Below are 21,586 nucleotides of genomic sequence, written 5' to 3' on the forward strand. Positions count from 1 at the left end.
CTTCTCAACTTCTCACACATGGGCTTCTTTGAGCTACCTAGTACTAGATTTTCGTAAGTGTGCATCCAACTATGTTTAAACTCAACTAGATCAAGCTACAACACTTAGCCCACCTTATAGTATGGTCAAAAAATAAAAAAGACATATGTCTACTCTAAGTGTCCTTCATTACCTTGTGACACTTAGAACTAGCATATCCTTAATTTTAATGCAAATATCATTTGATCGACCAATAGAATTCTATGAGGGACAAGAAAACTCATTCAATCATTATGAACTAAAGAATTTTAATTCCCTTCAAAACATATGTATTAGTCACGATGATACGATTGTTATTAATCACCGAAACACTTACCACTTACGGGTCTAAATGCTACAACTATGACCTACGACTGATGAGTAAATTCTATTGATACTATAGCTTATGCAGCTTGTATCTACCTAGCCTGGATATAAGTGATGCTCAATTTAAACGTATCGTATAATCAGGATAATTAATACAGGCTGCATCCGCCATACAGTAAACTAAACAGACTTCTATATAAAAATATATGAACGAATATAAATTTGTCATATATACTCATATACGGCGAAACAAACAGAGTTAGTATCTTTTAAAAACTCTGAGTTGACTGAGTCGATCCGAGCCGGCGAGCGAACCACGGACTATTTTTTTCAGGCCGATTCATTTTTTATAGATGATTTCAGCCCAATTCGTGATCTTGAGCCGAGAAACTGTTTAACTGCAGCATAGCCACAGCCCACCAGGCCGCCACACACAGAAAGCCCAACCCACCACACGCGCTAACATTACTCCTAAAACCCTACTCTCTACCGTTTCAACGCTGCAAGCGCCGCCGCCCTTCTCGTTCTCCCGTCCCCTCGGCCACCACCCAGCGCGACGCATCCGCCCCGCTGCTGCCTGGACCACACCGGCTGCCAACTCTCGAGCTTCAGGTCTGGCTCCTCGGAATCCTTGGCAACGAGCAGCCCACGGATGGGACTGGTTTCTTCGTTAATGGCTGGGTTTGTGTAGTTGTTCTGTTCATTGAGGCCCCCGTTCCATTGCTTCGTGCAGTCTCCTCTAAACCTCACCTGACCCGGAACACCCAGAGGCGGCGGAGATGATCAAGAGGCGCTACTTCAGGCAGGATCACGGCGACAAGAGCGGCTCCTCGTCGTCTTCCTCCTCATCGAGTTCGGACTCGGACCGCGATCCGGCGGAAGAAGCCGTCGCCGATGAGGAAGTAGAGGAAGAGCAAGAACAGGAAGCGGGCGGGGAGGAGTTGGGAGAAGATAAGGAAATGGGAGAATTAGAGCCACAAGTCCAAGAAGAAAGTGAGTTCTTGTTTACGTTACTACATTAGTACATACGACTACGGTGTGGGATTGAGATTTCGCATATAGTATTCTCTGTTACGTTGGGTAGTTTGTCTTGTGTTTGTGCAAGTGGGCAACTCGATGCGGTTGGTTGAGTTTAGCCTTCCCGTTCTTAAGTCTGCAATACATCCTGTCAGGGAGAGCCGTGCATCAACACTTTCAAGTAGTCTAATGTAGTGATCAATTTCTCCACTGACTTTTGATTGGTGAATCTTAGAATTGTTAATTTTGGAGTGCGTCTACTAAATCTAGACATGTAACAGTTTCAACCTAACTTTTGAGTATATTAATAAAGAATATTGCTTTATACAACTCACAGAGGATCTTTGATCTAACTGCAATTTCCAGTAAACAGATCTGTGGAATCAACGGAGAAATTGAACATAGGATCAGTATGCCATCATTTGTTAATATGTTCTGTCGTCCATAGGTTATGATAACACTTCTGTTTCATTCTATTTTTCTTATGAATTCAACTGTTTGTTAGGGCAATCAATACCTGCTAGATTTAGTTATGTTTTATTGTTTCACTATAAAAAGTTAAAAACTATCCCTGGATACAGGAATAGCTGAAGTAGCCCCATTGCATGTGAAAGTGTTGAACAAGTTTTCTTTTGTTGCTCATGTCTTATCAGGTTCAGGATACCAAAGTGAGGATAGCTCTGGGAATGATGTTGATGGACCTTCTGCAGGTATCCTTTGTTCTTGCTGAAAAGTCTTGCTTCATTAATTCTGGAATTTAACCTGTTTTCCCCTCAATTTAGAGGAACTTTGCCAGATTATGTAAGTTATGGCTTAGACAAAGTTAAATTTTCTTGTTATCGTAAAGCAGCTATACTATTTCTGAGACATGCCAATATACTTTTGTAGTCTGTTTGTGCTAAACTGAGAGTTACTGTTTGTGCAGCCTTAGACATAGGTTAATTTGCTCTATTTGAGATCTAAAAGAATGTAAGCATATAGGTGTTAACTGTACCTTTGGTGTCCTCTTGGCTTGTTATACGGTCATGCACTCATGCCACTTGATTGGTCTTGAAAGAATATTTTGTATTCTATTTGTGAAGATCAGCAAAGCGTACCCATTCAGTACTTAATATTCTGATTCATGTAATGTGTGCTCTAAAGTATGTAAGGGAGTCAATTTTACCCATTGCCATTGAAGTTATCTCTTCCATGCGTTGAATAATTCTTGAATATTGTGGAATGCAGTTTTTTTACCAATCATTGGTTTGGTTTTAGATGATGATGAAGAGCACATAAGCCCAAGGGATGAAGAACATCATGAAATAAGTTTGCCTGTTAAAAAATCTTATGGTGGTAATGCTGACTCTGCCAAAAGTGCTGCTAACACAGATGATGCTGTTGAGGCTGATTTTACTAACTGCATTCTGAAGTGCAAATCCGTGTATAAGTGCAAGCTCTGTCCTAGGATCATGTGCTTAAATGACGAGATGGTCATGGTACACCTCAAATCAAAGGTAGTTAATTCTGAAGAATGCTAATGTTTCTCATTCTTCAAATAAGGGAAAGGGTCGAAAAAAATGATAAGGTTTTTCTGTTGTGAAGATCGAAAACAATTTTTTTTCACAGTAGGCATCCTCTCCTGTTCCCTTCCATCTTTTTTTCTCATGCCTTCATTTTTGTTTGTCAATGTAGAGGCATTCTCGGTCGAAGAAACTCCTAGGAGAAGGGAGGCTTAAGCTGATGCTCAACAGTGACGGTGAGCTGGAGGAAGAGCAAGAGACACATGCTGAACGATATGCTCGGACTATAGCTCTTGCTCAGGTGTTTGCACTATTTAAAAATTTCTAGTTTCTCCTGTCCAATGTATTTTCTTAAATTGAACTGTTATTCAGTATGGAATTTATTTATTTTCATGCCTGCTAAATATTTCAGCAAGTACAAAAACCAAAGAAGGATTCAGGTAGGCAGCGACAAAATCGGAGAAGGAAGAAGGTAATTAATCACTTCTTTTTGCATGTGCATTTTTTTGCGAAGCACATATCGAAGGCTTTTAGGTGTTATTTGGAAAGGCCTATTGAGGTCAAAGTTTGTGCAATATCATGTTTTCATCATATTGAATGATCTCGAGCAGCACACAACCATGGAGATCATATTAGGATGTTGATACACTTAAAACAACTGAATGTGAATTACTGTGGTATTGCACGTGCATTTTCTGTGAATCGCATATCGAAGGCTTTTAGGTGTCATTTGGAAAGGCATATTGAGCAAAAAGTTGGTGCAATATCATATTTCCATCATCTTGAATGATCTCAAGCAGCACACCACCATGGAGGTCATATTAGGATGTTGATACACTTAAAACAACTGAATGTGAATTACTGTGGTATTGCATGTGCATTTTCTGTGAAGCAAATATCGAAGGCTTTTAGGCGTCATGTGGAAAAGCCTATTGAGGTCAATGCTTGTGCAATATCATCTTATCATCATCTCCATGTTGAATGATTTCGAGCTTTATGTCACCATGGGGGTCATATTGGGATGTTGAATACACTTAACAGCAATTGAATGTGCATTTGTATGGTATTGCATCATAGTCCGTGAAGCTGCTGGATGCTCCAGCGAATTGTATTCTGATATTCTTTGCACTGTTATTTCTTGCAGAGGTCTAGGAATCATCAGGAAAAGAATCAAGAGACACAAAACTCTGACAAAAAAAGGTGCAAAACTAAAGGATGAAGTGGATGGTGCAGAGATTGTACCTCAGTTCTTTTTGCTGGTTGCAACTTAAGCTGCTATATGTTCTGAATCTTCTAATAGTTTGATCTTTAGAAAGTCATTGTTTTCTGCTTGAATCTACCTTCCATTTCAATCTAAGTTTGCTGGCCACAGTTTGTTGAAATTATGAGTGATGAAAATTGAAATGAAAGAAAAGTTTTATGTGAGCAGTAACATTTCTCTTCTGTTACGATTTTTATCTTCATTAGCCTTCTTTAAATTTGATTTGTATCTTACATGGAATGTATTGAATTTGAAATTCCATAGATAGTTTAAGTAAATCGGTAAGTTGAAGTATCAGTTCCCCCTAAATGTTTTGTGTTGATCTGGTGAGCACACTAAAGCCAGATCACAGGGTTACACTGTAAAGAAGGATTGTAAAGACGATACAAAAATATAACATCTTCAGTTAGTCGTCTCAAACTTGTTCTTTCACAGGGGATTGCACAAGTGTTGATTCAGGGCAAAGGGAAATGTGATCTGGTTTCAGCTATTCATGGTCTTGGAATTAGACGGTTTTATTGTGGGGTTTAAGGAGACTTGGACCAAATGGACAGTTTTGAGAGAGTGATATGTACTTTTCCCTTTCTTAGTCTCACACCCACTTGGCAACACGGTCCTAGGAGGTTAGGACTGAACATTGCGGGTTCCACCAAACCGTTCAAGTGATATTTGTGAATGAATCAAATATCAGAGAGGGCTCAGTTGGAGAGTTCACTGGTTAGGGAGGAAGAAACACTTGAGAGCTTCGTTCCTTATTTACGAGATAATTCTACTCAAGTCTAAGGACATGTACACAGGGACGATGTCAGTCGTATGTAAGAGTCGTGAGTCGTCACGTAAGAATTTTGATGATATGGCGAGCTACTAATGAAGAGAGAAAAATATCTGTCTCATGAGCAAGAGACAGCCTATAACACGTGAAACAAAGCCAACTGTCTCTTGTGCTTGTTGAGTCTAAACTTGATCTAATCAACATGAAACACCAGCCCTAGCACTTAAACACCTTAATGTGAAAGAGTAATGAACATACAAGAGCCAGATGAAGTCATGACGTGTAGATCCCTTGGAGTAGAGCCACGACAGGGTTCTGTTCGGTCGGTGAAGCGTTATGCAGACCAGTGGTGTAGTCGCATGCATCGGTGCAGCAGACGTGGTGATCACAAGTGCGGTGATGTCGGTCAGCGTGGATGACTGGCGGTGGCGGCTTTCGCTCCACTTCAGCGCCCAACGTGATCGGTCGTAGGGTTTAGGATGTAGGGGTAGGATTTGATTTTGTGTGATTGATGACACTCAAGACCCTGGCGCTCCCCAATTATATATGGCGTTGTGTGGAATGGGACTGCAGTCAATAGGGTTGGTTGCGCTCCCGATTAGGGCGCGAGGTGGGGACAAACTCCCCCTTTTCCTCAGTCTTTTAGTTAGGATACGTTAGAGTGAGCCAAGATAATATCCAACATTCTTTCCCTTCATCGTAAGGCTAACCTCACAAGCATGAAACATCACACCAAAGCGAAGCGTTACAGCGGCCAACGAAATATCACTAAAATCTAAGTAACTATAGCATACTACTCAATCTCGAAATGGAAATTCGTTATGCTTAATGGGAATTGGTCTGCTTTATGGTCCTCTTATCTAGAATCATAGACTTTCTTTTAACCCCATGCGAGCTAGGGACCAAAGCGGTACGGGAATTTCCCGTCTTGTCCCACGACTGCTTTCATTTTTCCCAATCATTTTCATTTTTCTGGTTCTTACGCAGGAACGGGATGAAAATGGGACAGTGAGGTCCGAAAACGAGACCGAAAATAGTTAAGGCTTCATCCCGCCCATTTTGCCGGAATCCCCTTTTTATCCTGATTTGAAGTTCTACAGACCAACTCGGGCAAACGGGCACTCGGCTGAGTCGTCTCCTCTCCAACTCCTAAGTCCCACTGCCGCCACTCCGCGTCTCCGCCCGTCCAGCCACCAACAGCCCTACTGCCCCCACGGCACCATCGGCCTTGCCTCACATCCTCACCCTCCCACGGTCCCGCCCACTCCCGCTGGCCACCGATCCGTCCACCTGCTCCTATGCCTGTACAAATCCTTATCCAACGTCCCGTGCCGATCCATCCAAGTATCCACCCGCCTGTCGCCGATCCATCCAGGCGTCCACCCCCCCCCCCCCCGCTGATCCGTCAATCCTGCCCGGCTGCCCCCACACCACCGCCCAAGTGAAATCCTTCTGAAGATGTGCATCATTTCTGTAGAAGAAAAGCATTCTACATGCAGAGAGAAATCCTTCTGAAGATGTGTCATTTTGTAGAAGAGAAGCAATTCGTATGCAGAGAGAAACAGATGTATTTGATTCCTATTAATCATGTTATGCTTCTATTGAATCCATTTCAGTTATGTTTCTGAAGATTTGTGTCATTTCATGTTAAGCTTTTGTAAAATCATGATATGCAGAGAGAAGCAGAGAGTTTCTGTTGGCTGACAATCAATCTACCATGTATCATGCAGAGAGTTTCTGTTGGTTGGCAATCAAACTACCTTCTATCCTATTTCTTATAGAGATTAAGCAGGGCTCACTCCATTGAAATTCCAGGCGTTTCTTAATTTGTTTCTTACATGCCTGTAATCTTTTCTCTTTGTTTCTGGTTCATTGACCATTGATATGCTTAAACATTGTATATAGTTTAGCTAGCCGTGTGATTACTTCATAGTCTCCGACGTATACATGCGCTCTCAATGTTGCAACATGTCTAGATCTAAATGTTAACTATAGGTGCCAATTTGCCTCCACTGAATGGAGTGGTTACATTAACTTTACTGCTTTGCATCGTATTGATGATATGTTTTGTTCCTTTTTTCGTGCTTTCTTGATTATTCCTCTGTTCTTCAATGAAAAAAAAGAAGCATAAAACACTTCCTGAAAGTGAATAGGTCTAGGAATGCCATAATGGGTGATAACTGCTAATTTATCTCTGGTCATAGGCTCAGATTAAAGAGGTCCCATTAATTTTGTATACTTGAAAAGGAAGTACTTAAACTTGATAGTTCTCTTTGCCTTCATTCACGCAAATAGCATTTTTGCCTGAAGCTGTATGCCTATGCAGCTATGTTGGCAACACCAGAGAGCACGGACAGGAAGCTCGGGATCCAGCTGTAATGCTCTAAAATTTTGGAAGAAAATTGGAAGTCGTCGTTTCCGATTTTTTGGTATTGAATCGCTCTCGCCGCGAAAGAAAAGAGAAGAAAGTGAGGCAAATTGCAGCAATGCATTTCTTTTAAAATAGAGATGTTTTAACCATGAGAGTGGGCTGAGCCAACCTGGACTTGGACCGGTTAGCCTAGCCCCTCCCCCAAAGGCTCATGCGCCCTCCCCCCCCCCCCCCTCTTTTCCCCCTCCACCCCGCCAAACCCTAGCCGTCCCTCTTCTATGCCGCCCCCCCTGCTGTTGCTCTTGTGCAGTAGAGAGAAGAGAAAGGAAGAGGAGAAGAAGGGGAAGGGGAAGGGAAGGGCAGCAAGGAAAGCAAGGAGAAGAGGGGAAGAGGAGGTTTGGCGCTAGGGGATTTTGGGGTTTTCTTGCTGTGGTGCCCTAAGGTAACAATTCTCCTGCTGTTCTTCATATTTTGGTTGATGATTATGGCCGGTAGATCTTGGTTTGAGAGGTTTTGGTTAGGGGAATTTGTGGTTTGGGGTCGAACTGAGTGTTCTGCACACAGGCAAATTGAGCAGTGTGCGTGTTCTTGATGTTTTGGTGACCTAGATGATTTTTTGTGTGGAAGTGATCAACTATAAAGTTGTAGATAACGTCAAAACCTAGCTACCAGTGAAATTTCAGAATTTTTGGCTATGTGGTTTAGGAGATACTTCTGTCTAAATCTGACTGTTGTACCTCTATTAAATTTCTGTCAGTGTTAGATCTATTCTGTTTTTGGGCATCTTAGTTGCCGAGCCAATTTTTTAAAATGCTAGAAGGTGTGAACAATGCAATTTTTCATTGATTGTAGCTCTAGTTATGCTGTTCTGAACTTTTCTGTAATTAATGGTTGATAGATTTCGTTGTCGAAGTTCAGAACTTGATTAGGCCTTGTTAGAGATGTTTTATGTAGATCCGAATGATACAAAAGTTGAAGCTTGTGTTATGATCTACATGTCCACAAAATTTAAGAATTTTTCGTTGCGTATTTATGGAGATAAACAAGTTTGGGTGGCTGCTGTCTGAAATTGACGACATGTTTCTAGAGCTGTTTTGCTATGTCATTTAGGAGACATTAGAGGCATGAGAAAATTGTGTCATCTGAACGAAAGTTGTAGCCCTTGTTCTGTAGTTTCTGAAAATGTATTCATTTGCTATTATATCTGTGGTAGAAAAATAGTTACAAAAAAGATAAGTACTGCTGCTCCTGTCAAACTAATATGTGTTTGCCATTTTTGGTCGATATGTCTTGATTGAGGGTTTCGGGCGTAGGAGCGCTTTGTTTTATGTATTTGCATGTTATGAGGAGTGTTGGTGTTGAGTTATGGTTATGTTTAGGTGGTGGTTCTTCGTCTCACACTTGAAGTTGGTAATTATCGTCGGTAGAAGGCAAGTAAACGTAGCTATGTTATTGCTACCATTTTGACTTATTATTTGCATCACCTACACCTTTATTTCAGAACCATGTCAATTTAACTGTGATCTGAACTTTATGTTACGCTTTTATGTTTAAGCATGCTTAATCATTGACTTATATCTATCCTTACGTTGCTACAATTCTTGTGAGCTATATTGTTATTTGACTTGAGGATGAAGTTGAAGTATTATTGGTAGTATACTTTAATGCAACTGCAGCATATTTCTACCATGTGCACTTGCACTTGCATTTGCATATGTATTGGAAGTTATGTCGTAAAGATCACGACTGTACCGGTACACATCGTGCGTTGCCTGAGGAGGGGTGCGATGTAAAAGAAGACATATCATTGCATTCATATGCATTCTTGGATTAATAACATTTATATGTTATTGTGGATATGAAGTTACACATGTGGTTGTGATCTTTATTTGAAGTTATTCTTTAATGTTGTTAATACTATCCTAACATGTCTTATGTCTTGAGAAAACTGTATTAAATCAATGCTTAATCAACTTGTGGTTTAAATAACTTGTCAAAACAAGTTTGCTTGCTGGGATTTTATATCTCACCCTTGCATTACTCCTTCCAGGTATTTGATGCATGTCGTGAAAGGATGGGATGTAGCAGCACGTTTTGCACTTCATGCCTATATTTTTTTTATCATTGTGCTGTAATAATAAATAAAGTTTAGTCCTTAGAGTCATACGTTTGAAGTTTAATGGTGGTGAAGTTAAACTTAATATTTTCCTTTTGGTTCATGTTAGGATGTTTTTATCCGTTATTGTGAGAATCCACATATCTTGTTTATCTATGTTAATGCTTCCGCGATGTTTTTTTTATAGAGAAGATGTTGCTATTTTTTTTATTATGGCTAGTTGTAGGTTGCGTAGTTTAGTGACATCCCAGGATTCTGGTGGCCCTGGGGTGTTACACCAGCACAGCTCCCGAGGCCTCTCGTGGCACTTGGCAAGTTTCGATCTTTTCAATTTTAATCACCGATTTTTATCTAGTATCGACATATTTTTGTTGGATTGGTTTATTTTTGTATAACTAGCAATCTTGTGTTTATTTTTGCTTCTGGCTTTCCCATTTTCGTTTCCGTCTAGTTGAGAAAAATGTGAAAGTAAAAAATGGTTAGGGGGTTTTTCCGACCGTTACTATCCATTTCCATCCCTAACGTTGGCAACATGATCACAAAAAATATTAGGTGGTAAGCCTTTAATAAGTGGATATACAAGTATTGACTTAGTACTTATATGCTTAATGCTAATTGTTTGAACCTGGATTTTATCTTTTATAACATAATACTTAATATCAATATGTTTGGTAGCACACTCGATTTGTTATTACTTGTACAGAAAATTACGGATTGATTATCACAGTATAACCTAAGTGGTTTTAAAATGCATTGTACCATTCTTAGTCCTGGAATAAAGTTTTTTAGCTATACAACCTGTCCGGTAACCTCATAACATGCTACAAACTCAGCTTGTATCATTGACGATGCCTTGTCTGTTTGGAGTTTTTCCCCAAAATAGCTCCTCCAACAAGGATCAAGATATAACCTGATGTAGATTTCTTAGTGTCCACACACCCCGCAAATTTTACATCTGAATAACTAATAACTTTAAGGTTATCAGATTTTCTAAATATGAGCATGTAATACTTAGTGCCTTGCAAATAGCAAATGACTTTTTGAACAGCTTTCCAGTCGTCCGGTTTTGGATTTGATTGATATCTGTCAAGCATCCTGGTTACAAAAATAAATTAGGGCGTATACATACTTGAGCATACATAATGCTTTTGACAACTGAAGCATAAGGAACCGATTTTATCTGATCAGCTTCAAATTGATTCCTCGGACATTGAAATGTCCCAAACTTATCTCCCTTAACAATAGAAGCAGGCGAGACAGAGCACATTTGCATATTATATTTCTTCAGTACTCTATCAATATATGACTTGTGAGACAAACCTAAAAACTCCTTTGGATCTATCTCAGTGAATCTCAATACTAAAATTGTAAGAAGCTTCACCGAGATCCTTTATATCAAAATTAGAGGAAATAAATCTCTTGGTGTCAAACAACATATCCTTATCGCTCCTGGCCAATAAGATATCATCCACATAAAGAATAAAGATGGTGAATTTTCCCCTTTAAACTTTACATAAATACAATTATCAACTTTATTTTTTTTAAAAGCCAAAATTTCTAATGACTATATCAAATTTGAGATACTACTGCCTAAACGCTTGCTTTAGACCATAAATTGATTTCTTAAGCCGACATCCCATGTGTTCCTTGCCTTCTATAACAAAAATTTATCGGTTGAGCCATGTAAATATTTTCTTCCAAGTCACCATTAAGAAATACTGTCTTCACATCCATATGATACAACTCTAAATCAAAATGAGACACAAGCGCCATAATAATTCTAAAAGAATCTTTAGTTGATACTAGTAAGGTACCCGTGCGTTGCTACGGTAAAAATATTTCGAACGTGTGTTTTATTATTTCGATAGCATGAAAGAAAAGAAGAATAATATGATTAAAATAGTATATCATTCATAGATTACATAGTCATAGAAACAAATAAATTGTTTTGTGTCGAACATGATATGTATTTACGAGGTGAGGACTTCTTTGTAGACAATATTTTTTGTTAGGGTGCAGGCTGAATCTACGCTAGCATCATTTTCCGATGCAGCAAGTATTTTGATATTTCTCCTAGAAGTTGCTCGCGACAGGGCGACATAGAGCTGACCATGAGAGAATACTGGATTAGGTAGATAGATTCCAACATGAGGGATTGTTTGTCCTTGTGCTTTATTGATCGTCATTGCGAAGCTCACTCTGATAGGAAATTGATTCCTCTTAAACTTAAAGGGGAACATTTCATCATCAGATGGGCACAAAGGTATCCTTGGTAGGAATACTCTTTTTCCAGCATGTTGACCTAGCACAATTTTTGCATCGATAGTGTTCCTTTGAAATGCTTGGACTATCAGCCTTGTCCCATTACACAAACCATTAGCTGGATCTAGATTTCTGAGCAAAATCACAGGGCAATTGACCTTTAACTTGAGGATGTGCGGTGGTAATCCATTTGGGGTTAGAGAATTCAAGAATTCGGGAGGGTAGTAGTTGTTTGGATCATCAATTGCAAGATCATAGCTGTGATAGACCATCTCTTCACCAGGAAATCGTTCGATAAGCCTCATGTTTACGTCATCGACGTTCTCATTCCTTGTTGACAAAATAGCGCGAGATGTGATGTAGTCTGAATTGGATATGTGTGTTGCTAGCATAGGAAACACTCTATCAATAAGATTATCAATGTCTGATTCTGCACCAGTGTAAGGCACACATATCTCATCGGGTATCTTTACATAGTCATCTTTCACAGTTTCTTCAGTGCCATTCCCGATACGTAGTAGGTATTTAGAAAACCATGGATCTGATTGAGCCCTCATATTACGAACAAGCCTCAGCTTTTGCATGTTTTCCCATAGGTAAGATTTGCGTAATGTTGCATTTATTATTTGTGCTCTTGTACCCTTTCGCACAACTGGAAGGACTTGCCTGAAGTCGCCTCCAAAAACAATCGTTTTTCCTCCAAATGGTAGATCAGGCTTTTCCATGATGTCTCTCAGACTCTTATCAAGTGCCTCAATTGCTTGCCTTTTTGTCATAGAGACCTCATCCCATAATATAAGTGAAGCCATTCGAAGAAGTTTCGCGGTCTCACTCTGCTTTGTAAAGTTACACACTCCTCCTTCTTGTATGCCCAATGATATCTTAAATCTTGAGTGTGCAGTCCTGCCTCCAGGCAGGATTGAGGCAGCAACACCAGATGTTGCAGTAGCAACTGCTATTTTTCCCTCACTACGGACCTTCGCTAGCAAAGCTTTGTATATGAATGTCTTTCCGGTCCCTCCAGGACCATCAACAAAGAATGCAGTTCCATTACCGCTGTCAACATAGGATAATATTTTGTCATAAGCATACCGTTGTTCACGATTGAGAGATGACACGACCGAGGCAAATTCATGGTCTACCTCTATAGATCTCTCTTCAAATATTTCCCTTACCACTCCATACATGTTGTCATGCTCCTCTTCGATCTCAGGAAGAGGGAATGATGATATGTCTTTACCCATTGACTGTAGCATATTTCTAATATCCAACAAAACCATTTGTTCAACTACATGTGAGTTCATTTGGTCTCGTCGGAAGTCATCGGACATTGCCTCTAGGTGCTTGTTCCATATCCCACGGACATCGTTGGGTTCGCAGAAAACCAATATTGTGGCAAACAGCCTTCGGAGAGATGATGGCATATGGAATATTTCAGCCTCTGTTAGGCAATCATCGATGTTATTGTCTGACTCAATAAGACCTATTTTCTCAGCAGCTTCTCGGAAGGTAGGGTAGACAACACCATCAAATGTCCTTAGATTTTCATATGAAGTAGCACCTGCCACGTGGTTTAGTAGTACCCTTAGATAGTATCTTTCTCCCTCCGCAGGATGCGTTGAGATGATCCTTCCAACCTGTGTGCGTTGTTTTCTCTTCTTCCATTTCTTTAATGTAGGGTTCCAAACTGCATATTATGGGAATTCCCTATATAGTATGCTTCGTGCCCACGGGAACTCACAATTCGCCTTAAAATACCCAGTTAACATGGTCTCAGAGGCACTTTGTTGGTCCAAAACCTGACGTACATCCGCGTTATCCCTGTAGGACACGAGATGCATGCCAGGGAGATGAAGTTGCAGCTGGAGCACTGGGGGGAAGATCCCACTAAGATCGAAGGCAAAGATTCTCCACAATGCCTCCTGTGGGGCTACCCATCTAGCTTCCCTGTAATCATCGATCTCATTAATCTCATGGTTGTCATTGGCATCATTGATAGAAACAGATACCCTGTCATGACCCTTGTGGATTAAATACTTTAGCTTCAGCAGGACAACTCTACAGGTGTAAGTACTTCAAAGTCGGATTCCTCCCAATCCATAATTCATAAGGAGTCTTAGGAACTGATTTACTGGGAACCCGATTTAGTATGTGTGCGATCGTCTTAAGTACTTCCATCCATAATCTAATTGGTAATCTAGAATAGCTAAGCATACTTCGCAAGTGTGAGGTTATGCCACTCAGCTACCCTAGTTTGTTGACGTTCACTAAGTGTAGGATATTATGCTACTATACCATTTTCCTGAAAGAATCTATCAATGGGACCAGAAATTTGCCTGTAAGGGGCATGTCTCTCATAATACTCTCTCCCTTGATCCGATCTTACTACTTTAATTTTTAGGTTGTACCCATTTTCTACCCCATCTTTGAATATCTTGAATTTATCTAGAGACTTAGATCAATCCTTAATGGGGAAGATATAGCCATAATGGGAGAAATCAACAGTGAAGGTAATGAAAGAATCAAAACCATCCACCGATGTCACAAGAAAAGGACCGCAAATGTCTGCATGAATTATTATTAAGAGTCATGTTCTTTGAGTGTCCCCTTTTTTATTTGCTTAGCATATTTTCCTTTAATACAATCTATGCAGTGGTCAGAGTCAGAGAAGTATAAAGGGTGGAGAATCTCTTCCTTAATGAGACGCTCCATTCACCCCTTGAAATATGGCCTGAACGACAGTGCCACAATTTTGAAGAATTCTCGTCATTCACACTTCTCTCTCTTATTATTCACATCGCATACATTCCAAGATACATAAGATTTTTTTCAGAGGAAATATATAAAGTTTGTCTTGTCTGACAATAAGACTACTAATATATGAATTAAACTTCAGAATGCACTTATTATTTTATGAAATTACACTCAAATCTATCATCATCTAACATTGAAATTAAAATAAGGTTCCTCCTTATGGTAGGAACATAAACTACATTATTAAGTCGAAGAGTGAATCTACTATCTAATACTAAGAGAAGTGATCCGACAGCTTCAACTTCAGCTTCCTTCCCATTGACCACCCTAAGACTTCTTTCCCACTTCTTAAAGTTCTTAAGGTAAGTATTCACTGTAATGAGTTGGTAACATTCACATTGGCACCTGAGTTATTCCACCAGGAATTAAGAGAAAAATCAACATAAAGAGATTCATCAATAAACGTTATTAAATGTCGTTGGTTCCAATTTACACAGAGAATTAACCATAAATTTTAGTGCATAAAACATGATTATTTGGGCAATAATCATTAATGAAACAAGTGCAAAAGAATAAAACATTAGAAATCACTGGATAATTCATTTAAATAAAAAGCCAAGAAAACAACCAAATTCATTTAACTTGGACTAGCCTAAACTAGGCCAAAACGGGGGCTCGACCCAACGCATGCACACGCACACAATGGCCCAACCGCGAGCACAGCCTAGCCAGGTGATGTCGACCCAAACTCATCCCTGTGTTGGCCTAGCTCACTCCTTCCATGCCAGCCCAACAACGACCGACACATCTCGGCTGTCGGATCAAAATCGATGTCTCCCCAACATTTTTGCTAGATAAAAAATGCATCAGTCACAAACTTAACCCTAATAAAATATTTCCTCCCCTCTCCTCTGAAGAAACCATGTGCCTGAGGGTGAGATAGAGAGAGCGGCGGCACCGATGAGGAAGATGGTGCCCATCGGAAGGAGAGAGTAGAGCAGAGGAGGCAAGGTAGCCCTGCCAAAGATCTACCTGCTAGTGCACGCACGACTAAGGTCACATGTGGCCCCGTCGGTGTATCTGTGGTGGCGTTAGACTCACACAGTGAAAAGAGAAGGAGCTCCGACGGATCTTGTTGCATGAAGGAGGACGATGACAGTGTGAAGACGCCTAGTATGAGGAATCCGCACGCGTAACCTAGACGCCGGGGGGGGGGGGTACCATCGATGAAGAAAAGCAGGAGATGGTGGCAGTCCTCCACAGCGACGACAACAACAATGAGCCTAAGGTAAGTCTCTCGATATGCCTCCCCCAATTTGGGATTGTTGGGGGAACACCCCAGCCTGGAGATACTTAGACGGTGCACTGTGGTATTACTATAGCTGTCATAGTATCTTAGCCACCACGTGATATGTGAAGAGGTAAAATACCAAAAGTATCTCTCTAGGTATATGATTGTAACATAATATCTTAGTGGTAGGCCAGTAATTTCTCATGCCCCTTCTCTCTATAAATATGCCCTCCAAGGGCAGGAGAGGGAGGACCCCAATAGTTTTTTTCCCATTACACAAATAATATTTCTCTCGCTCTCTTCTTTCCACTCACAGGCTCTGTCTCCAAGCTTGAGCCTCCTCTTATGAGTGAGGCTCTCGCGGTATCTATTCAGAGTACGTTTTCCTGCTTAATAGCGCGCTATCTGTGGGGATGCGAACAAAGAGCCTTGTTGGAAGGAGAAAGCAAGAGAAAGCACCAGTTGCCGCGAGTAAGACGCCGGTGTGCAGGTTACCTCTAGCCCGGATGTGTCACCACCACGCGATCAGGTGTGTTTTGATGCACATGCAATGACCACGCCCTCTGTGCGAGTGAGCTGTGGCCAAAACTACGTGCGGACGTGCATGCTAGCCCATACTTAGCTACACCTGCAACTGCAAGCCAGAGTACGCCCTCGCCCACCCTCCAGGAAGAACGCGAGGGCCTCTCGGGCCCCTCCAAACACGTCTGGGATAAAGGGGATGCAGCTGTGAGCGCCACTTCATGAGCACAATCCCATTGGCGTCTTGCAAGTGAAGAGCCTATGCTTGCCTCGGCCTGGGAGAGCGTGAACGATGTCTGTGGCATGCTACGAGCAGCTCTCGAGACCGTCTGAAGGCAAAGCACGTACGAGTGTGGCTCCCCATACCTCTCTGGCCTCGAGCGAAGGCTAACCCATGTGAGAGCAAAAGTGAAGGTAAAACTCATGCGAACCTCCACGCACAAGGTAAGTGCATGCACCTATTTATTGTGCAATAGTTAGATATAACATGTTCATTACTAGTGTCAGCTGGTGGTTAGTTGGACCTGCAAGTGGACTAGCTAGTACTTCTGCTAGTATATTTATCATTACGTGCTATTCTCTGGGCAAGCGTCCATTACACCTAGTCTCTATCAATTTTGGGGCGTTGGAAACCTTCATTTATTAACACCAAAGATCTGCGCTCAAGCTAGAAACATAATGGTGAAAAATGAAGTAAACCCATTTAAATACCACGAGATAAGGTTATAAATGCTCCACCTTGCATGTAGTGGTAGAGATAGAGCAGGTAGCCAGTAAAAAATAGACTGTCCCACCTAACGCACACACTGTCCACAGTAGAGCATGACACCACAATACTTGAAAAAAGCTTCTGCGTTCACACCATGACCTAGGGATATTTACTCTCATGGTGTAAGAAATAGTAGTATATTTTATTTACCATACGCAAAAGAGATAGTAGCATGCATTTGGACGGTACGGGAGGATAGCTCTTAACTTTTGTGGTACCCATGTTTTCTTGCCGCTAAGCTTATCTTGTGTTAGCATGTCAAAACATTTAAAGCACCTTTACTGTGGCCACTAGCTCCTATGGGTTGTCGTACTACCACATGCATATTCTAACAAATGCATGCAACTAGTCGAGGGCAACCTCGAGCGTGTGCTTAGCTTAGACATGTCCTCGAGTCGCGTCAGCATGCTATTCGTCAGGCCGCTCCGGAGGCCGAGCACTCCGTGTTGTCTCTGTAGACCATGCCGGAGGACGAGCGCTCTGAGATGCCTCCATGCTCCGTGATGCCTCCATGGCATTTGCTTCTCTGCACCTCCACGCGCGAAGCCACTGAGTGGGAGCCTCCCTAAGCCACCACGCCGAAGCTTGGCTTGGAGCATAGCCAGGCTAGAGCTTTCCCCATGCTTCGGAGCCTCGTCATACTTCGGCCTTGATGGGCTCCGGCCTCACTGACCTCTAGCGCCTCCATGTCTTGCCATACTCCGAAGCCTCACCAGAGCCCTTCCGCTTGCCGGACCACCTCCGTGCTCATTGTTGGGTCAGGCACCAAACAGGGTGCACACATGCTCTCAAGGAACACACACAAGCACTGAAGAGAAGCTAACACTCAGACTCAACGTGAACACACATGTGAGCACATACACATAGAGAAGAAAGCTAACACTGCTCACACCACAGAAGCTCACAAACTGAATACACACGAGAGGAACACCTCACGACCAGAGCTCCATCCAGCTTCTGGAACCCACTGTGCTCTATGGCCGGAGTCTGTCCGCCTCGCTACTGGTGGAGCCCATCTCCGACCACTGGAGCCTCCAAGTCGTGCCTACTCCGGCCTCCAGAGTCTCCATCCATGACTACATCAGAGCCACCAAGCCGTGTCCACTCCGGCCACAACTACACCGAAGCCTCTAGCCACACCACTTCAGCGTCACCTACACCGGCTCCGAAGCCTCCGACCGCTCCACTCCAGCGTCGCCTACACCTACTTTGATGCCTTCGGCCGTGCCACTCCGGCGTCACCTACACCAACTCCGAAGCCTCTGGCCGCTCCACTCCAGTGTCGCCTACACTGGCTCAGATGCCTCTAGCCGTGCTACTCTGGCGTCACCCGCACCGGCCTTCGAAGCCCCTGACCGCTCTACTCTAGCATCACCTACATCAGTTCTGAAGCCTCCAACTGTGGCCAGGCCTCCTCCAGCTCTGTGCCATGCCGGAGACCTCCTCTAAGCTCCTATCGCCCTAGAGGCTTCCTCCGGCTCTAGCCACCTCTGTGCCGAAGTCGAAGCTAACCAACCTCACTGGAGGCCACGCGTACTCACCTGAGGCCAGGTAGAGCTCTGGGCATCCACGCTAGAGGCTGAGATATCCTTCGGTCGACTCTCCGCCAGAGGCCGACCTTCGCATGGTGGAAACCCCTCCGCGCACCTCACCGAAAGCCTTCCATGCTCCCGCTGGAGACCACTCACCCAAGCTGGGCTCCTCGCTAAAACTTCACATCCGCGCCCAGGTGCTCATGCATTAGATCGGTTAATGTCTATTTCTTGCTAGCCTTCGTCATTGCACATAGCTTCCCCGTGCATGCATGTTTCGGGGGCTCTGAGCTGCTCACTGGAGGAGGTGCTCCGGCAATATCCTATGCCGGTAGCCTCGCTTTGGCTGCTTGCCTCGATAGAGGCTGCACTCTGACCACCACCCTCCGAGCTCGTCGACCGAGAAAACCTGCCTCCTCAGGCTGCGCCAGTTGCCGTAGGAGCTCGAATGAGCTAGCTTACCCCTGCAACCCTTGAGCAGCAAAGCGTGTTAGCGTCCTGGGACACATGGGGCAAGTTGGCTACATGCATAATCAATATAATAAGGTATGTGCTAGACCACCAGCGCATATTCTTTGCATGAATAGGTCAAGGTACGTGTTACCCTACTAGTGCATGTTCTTTGCATGCATATCCTTTACGAGGTTGTACTGGTGCATGGTCATATCCATCGTAGGCTGAAAAACCCGGCAACTGGCCAACGTGTGCCAGGTGTCAGAGCGCAGCATGTGTATTTTATAGTAGGCATGCACTCTTTTCCTCACACATAAAAGGAGCAGGGCATTAGGCCACGAACGCCATGCCTGTGTGTAGCTCTTGCCTTTTGTGATATATGCATGCATGCGCGCACAGCTTTCTCTATTTTGCAGGAGCCGGATGCAGGACCTTGAGTGGGCCTAGGAGTAAGGAGTGTTTGAGACTCGACTTCGCAAGGACCAAACTGATGGACCCCCTCCAAGCGCGCGCGTGAGACCCTCCGGTCTCGCCGGCTCCGCCTTCGGCCCAGTAGGACTCTAGCCGCATGCACCTGAGGTAACGCGCTTGAACTCCTATTGATCGCCCTGTACGCCCCACCGCTGCCGCCTCAAGTTCAGCATCACTGTTTACTTTTGACCCTTACACGGTATTCTACTGCAATTAGCTATTCACTAGCAATAGTAAAACATCAAAACTTAAAGTTATACCTTAGTCTGGTATGCGCTAAGAATAGCCATCCGACCTAGTCATAACTTGCGCTGCAACTAGCTATTCGCTGACAGTAGACTGTCAAGCTTAAGCCATATCTCCGTTCAACAGTAGACAGTAAGACCTAAGTCATATTCCTGTTCACAGTAGATAGCAAAACTTAAGTCATATCTCTGTTCACAGTCAACAGCAAAACTTAAGTTATATCTTAGTTTGGCATGTGCTAAAAATAGTCGTTCGACCTAGTCATAACTTACTACAACTAGCTATTCACCGATAATAGTAAGGTACCAAACTTAGCTTAAGTTATGCCTTTACTCAAATAGAGTATAGACATCAAAACAGTCCTCTCCAATAGCATAGCCTCGGTGACGGAGATGCATTAAAAACCTCCGCATGAGGAGATGTCTTAAAAAACTCCTCACCGATAGCATAGCCTCGATGGTGGAGAGATCTTAATGACCTATCATATAAACCATCTGGCATCTTGAAGGCAAAGCCTCCGTATCAGAGAGGTGCAAAACCCTCTGGCATCTTGAAGACAAAGCCTTCGTGCCGGATCGGCATTGGACCCTCCATCATCTTGAGGGCCTAGCTAGCCTCTGTGACGACTGCGGATGCACCCCCTAGCATCTTGAAGGAAAAACCTCTATGCCCGGTCAGTATTGGACCCTTCATCATCTTGAATGCCTAGCTATCCTTCATGACTGCTGCGGCATGCACCCACTGGTATCTTGAAGGCAAAGCCTCTATGTCGGATCAGTATTGGACCCTCCATCATCTTGAAGGCCTAGTTAGCCTCCATAACAGCTGCGACATGCACCATCATCTTGAAGACAAAGCCTCCGTGTTGGATCAGCATTGGACCCTCCGTCATCTTGAAGGCCTAGCTAGTCTCCATGACAGTTGTGGCATGCACCCTCTAGTATCTTGAAGGCCTAGCCTCCATGCCAGATCAACATTGGACCCTCCATCATCTTGAAAGCCTACCTAGCCTTTGTGACGACTGCGGCATGCACCCTACAACATTTTGAAGGCCTAGCCTCCATGTTAGACCTGCAAGGACTCTACGACATCTTGAAGGCCTAGCCTCCGTGCCGGAGAGGTCTAACACCTTATGCTCCAAAAAATACACAGGTCATGGCAAGCCAATGTAGAATTCATTTTGCCCCAACCAATGCAGCTAAGTGCCCCTAAAAAATCGCATCCTCCAGCCGCTAGCGACCATAGAGTGCGAGGGGGCTGGGAAAGGGGAGACAAACGAAGCGTTGGTACAACCAAAGTTAAAAAGGCAAAAGTCAACACAATAAAATTTCATTCATACATCATACATACATACATACATATATACATGCGTACATAGGCATACGCGTGGTGCAACCACCTTAGAAGCTTCCCTGCCTCAGCTAAAGCCATGGCATTAATGCTAATAGAACGCGCCCTCCGCCCACTCACAACCAAAAAGCGCAAGGGGGCCAGGGAGTCAGGGAGCAAAAAGACTTGGTCGATCCTGCACAAGTTACAGATTTTGCTATTCCCAGTCAGAACACATTATGTTCAAAACCCTCCGGCATCTTGAAGGCAAAATCCTCCGTGCCGGAGAGGTAATTATTATTCAAACAATTATAGGAACAATGTAGGATTTGAGATTCCAAAAACCTTGAGTGGGACTCAGAATATGTTGGCTCCGGACGGCCACACACTGCCTCACCTACTCCGTTGACTCCACCTCCGGCATCCACCGTTGAGAGGGTAGCGGGTCACCACAGCCTCACCAACGACTCCACCTTCAGCTTCCACCGCTGAGGGCTCCAGACGGCTCTGACTCTGTCACACCCCTCAACCTTGTCGTTGACTCCACCTCCAACATCCACTACTGAGGGGGTA

General features: G+C 43.2%; 2 protein-coding genes across 4 annotated transcripts; one reads left to right on the top strand and one right to left on the bottom strand.

The window, feature by feature from the left end:
- The first annotated feature begins 810 nt into the window (after positions 1–810).
- Positions 811–4,292, top strand: LOC133912839 (uncharacterized). 3 transcript variants are annotated; one of them, XM_062355773.1, is made up of 7 exons: positions 811–957; positions 1,079–1,338; positions 2,016–2,072; positions 2,590–2,858; positions 3,037–3,165; positions 3,277–3,336; positions 4,009–4,292. In XM_062355773.1, exons 2-7 carry the CDS (start codon positions 1,125–1,127, stop codon positions 4,081–4,083), a joined length of 804 nt encoding a protein of 267 aa, XP_062211757.1. In that variant the 5' UTR covers positions 811–957; positions 1,079–1,124; the 3' UTR covers positions 4,084–4,292. The 3 variants fall into 3 exon arrangements, with proteins under 3 accessions (XP_062211757.1, XP_062211773.1, XP_062211765.1); XM_062355789.1 differs by having other exon boundaries at positions 2,620–2,858; XM_062355781.1 differs by having other exon boundaries at positions 830–1,026; positions 1,114–1,338.
- Positions 4,293–11,354: 7,062 nt separating this feature from the next.
- Positions 11,355–12,977, bottom strand: LOC133883535 (ATP-dependent DNA helicase PIF1-like). The gene has a single exon (XM_062322889.1). It carries the CDS (start codon positions 12,975–12,977, stop codon positions 11,355–11,357), a length of 1,623 nt encoding a protein of 540 aa, XP_062178873.1.
- Positions 12,978–21,586: the final 8,609 nt, after the last annotated feature.

This window comes from Phragmites australis, chromosome 1 (genome assembly GCF_958298935.1).
Source record: "Phragmites australis chromosome 1, lpPhrAust1.1, whole genome shotgun sequence".
Classification (NCBI taxonomy): domain Eukaryota; kingdom Viridiplantae; phylum Streptophyta; class Magnoliopsida; order Poales; family Poaceae; genus Phragmites; species Phragmites australis.

Bases quoted from the DNA above. Each gene is read 5' to 3' on its own strand.
- LOC133912839 (XM_062355773.1), top strand. From the start codon at position 1,125: ATGATCAAGAGGCGCTACTTCAGGCAGGATCACGGCGACAAGAGCGGC. The intron at 2,859-3,036 runs GTAGTTAATTCT...TTGTCAATGTAG, and splicing joins TGGTACACCTCAAATCAAAG to AGGCATTCTCGGTCGAAGAA. The intron at 3,166-3,276 runs GTGTTTGCACTA...TAAATATTTCAG, and splicing joins GGACTATAGCTCTTGCTCAG to CAAGTACAAAAACCAAAGAA.
- LOC133883535 (XM_062322889.1), bottom strand. From the start codon at position 12,977: ATGTCCGATGACTTCCGACGAGACCAAATGAACTCACATGTAGTTGAA.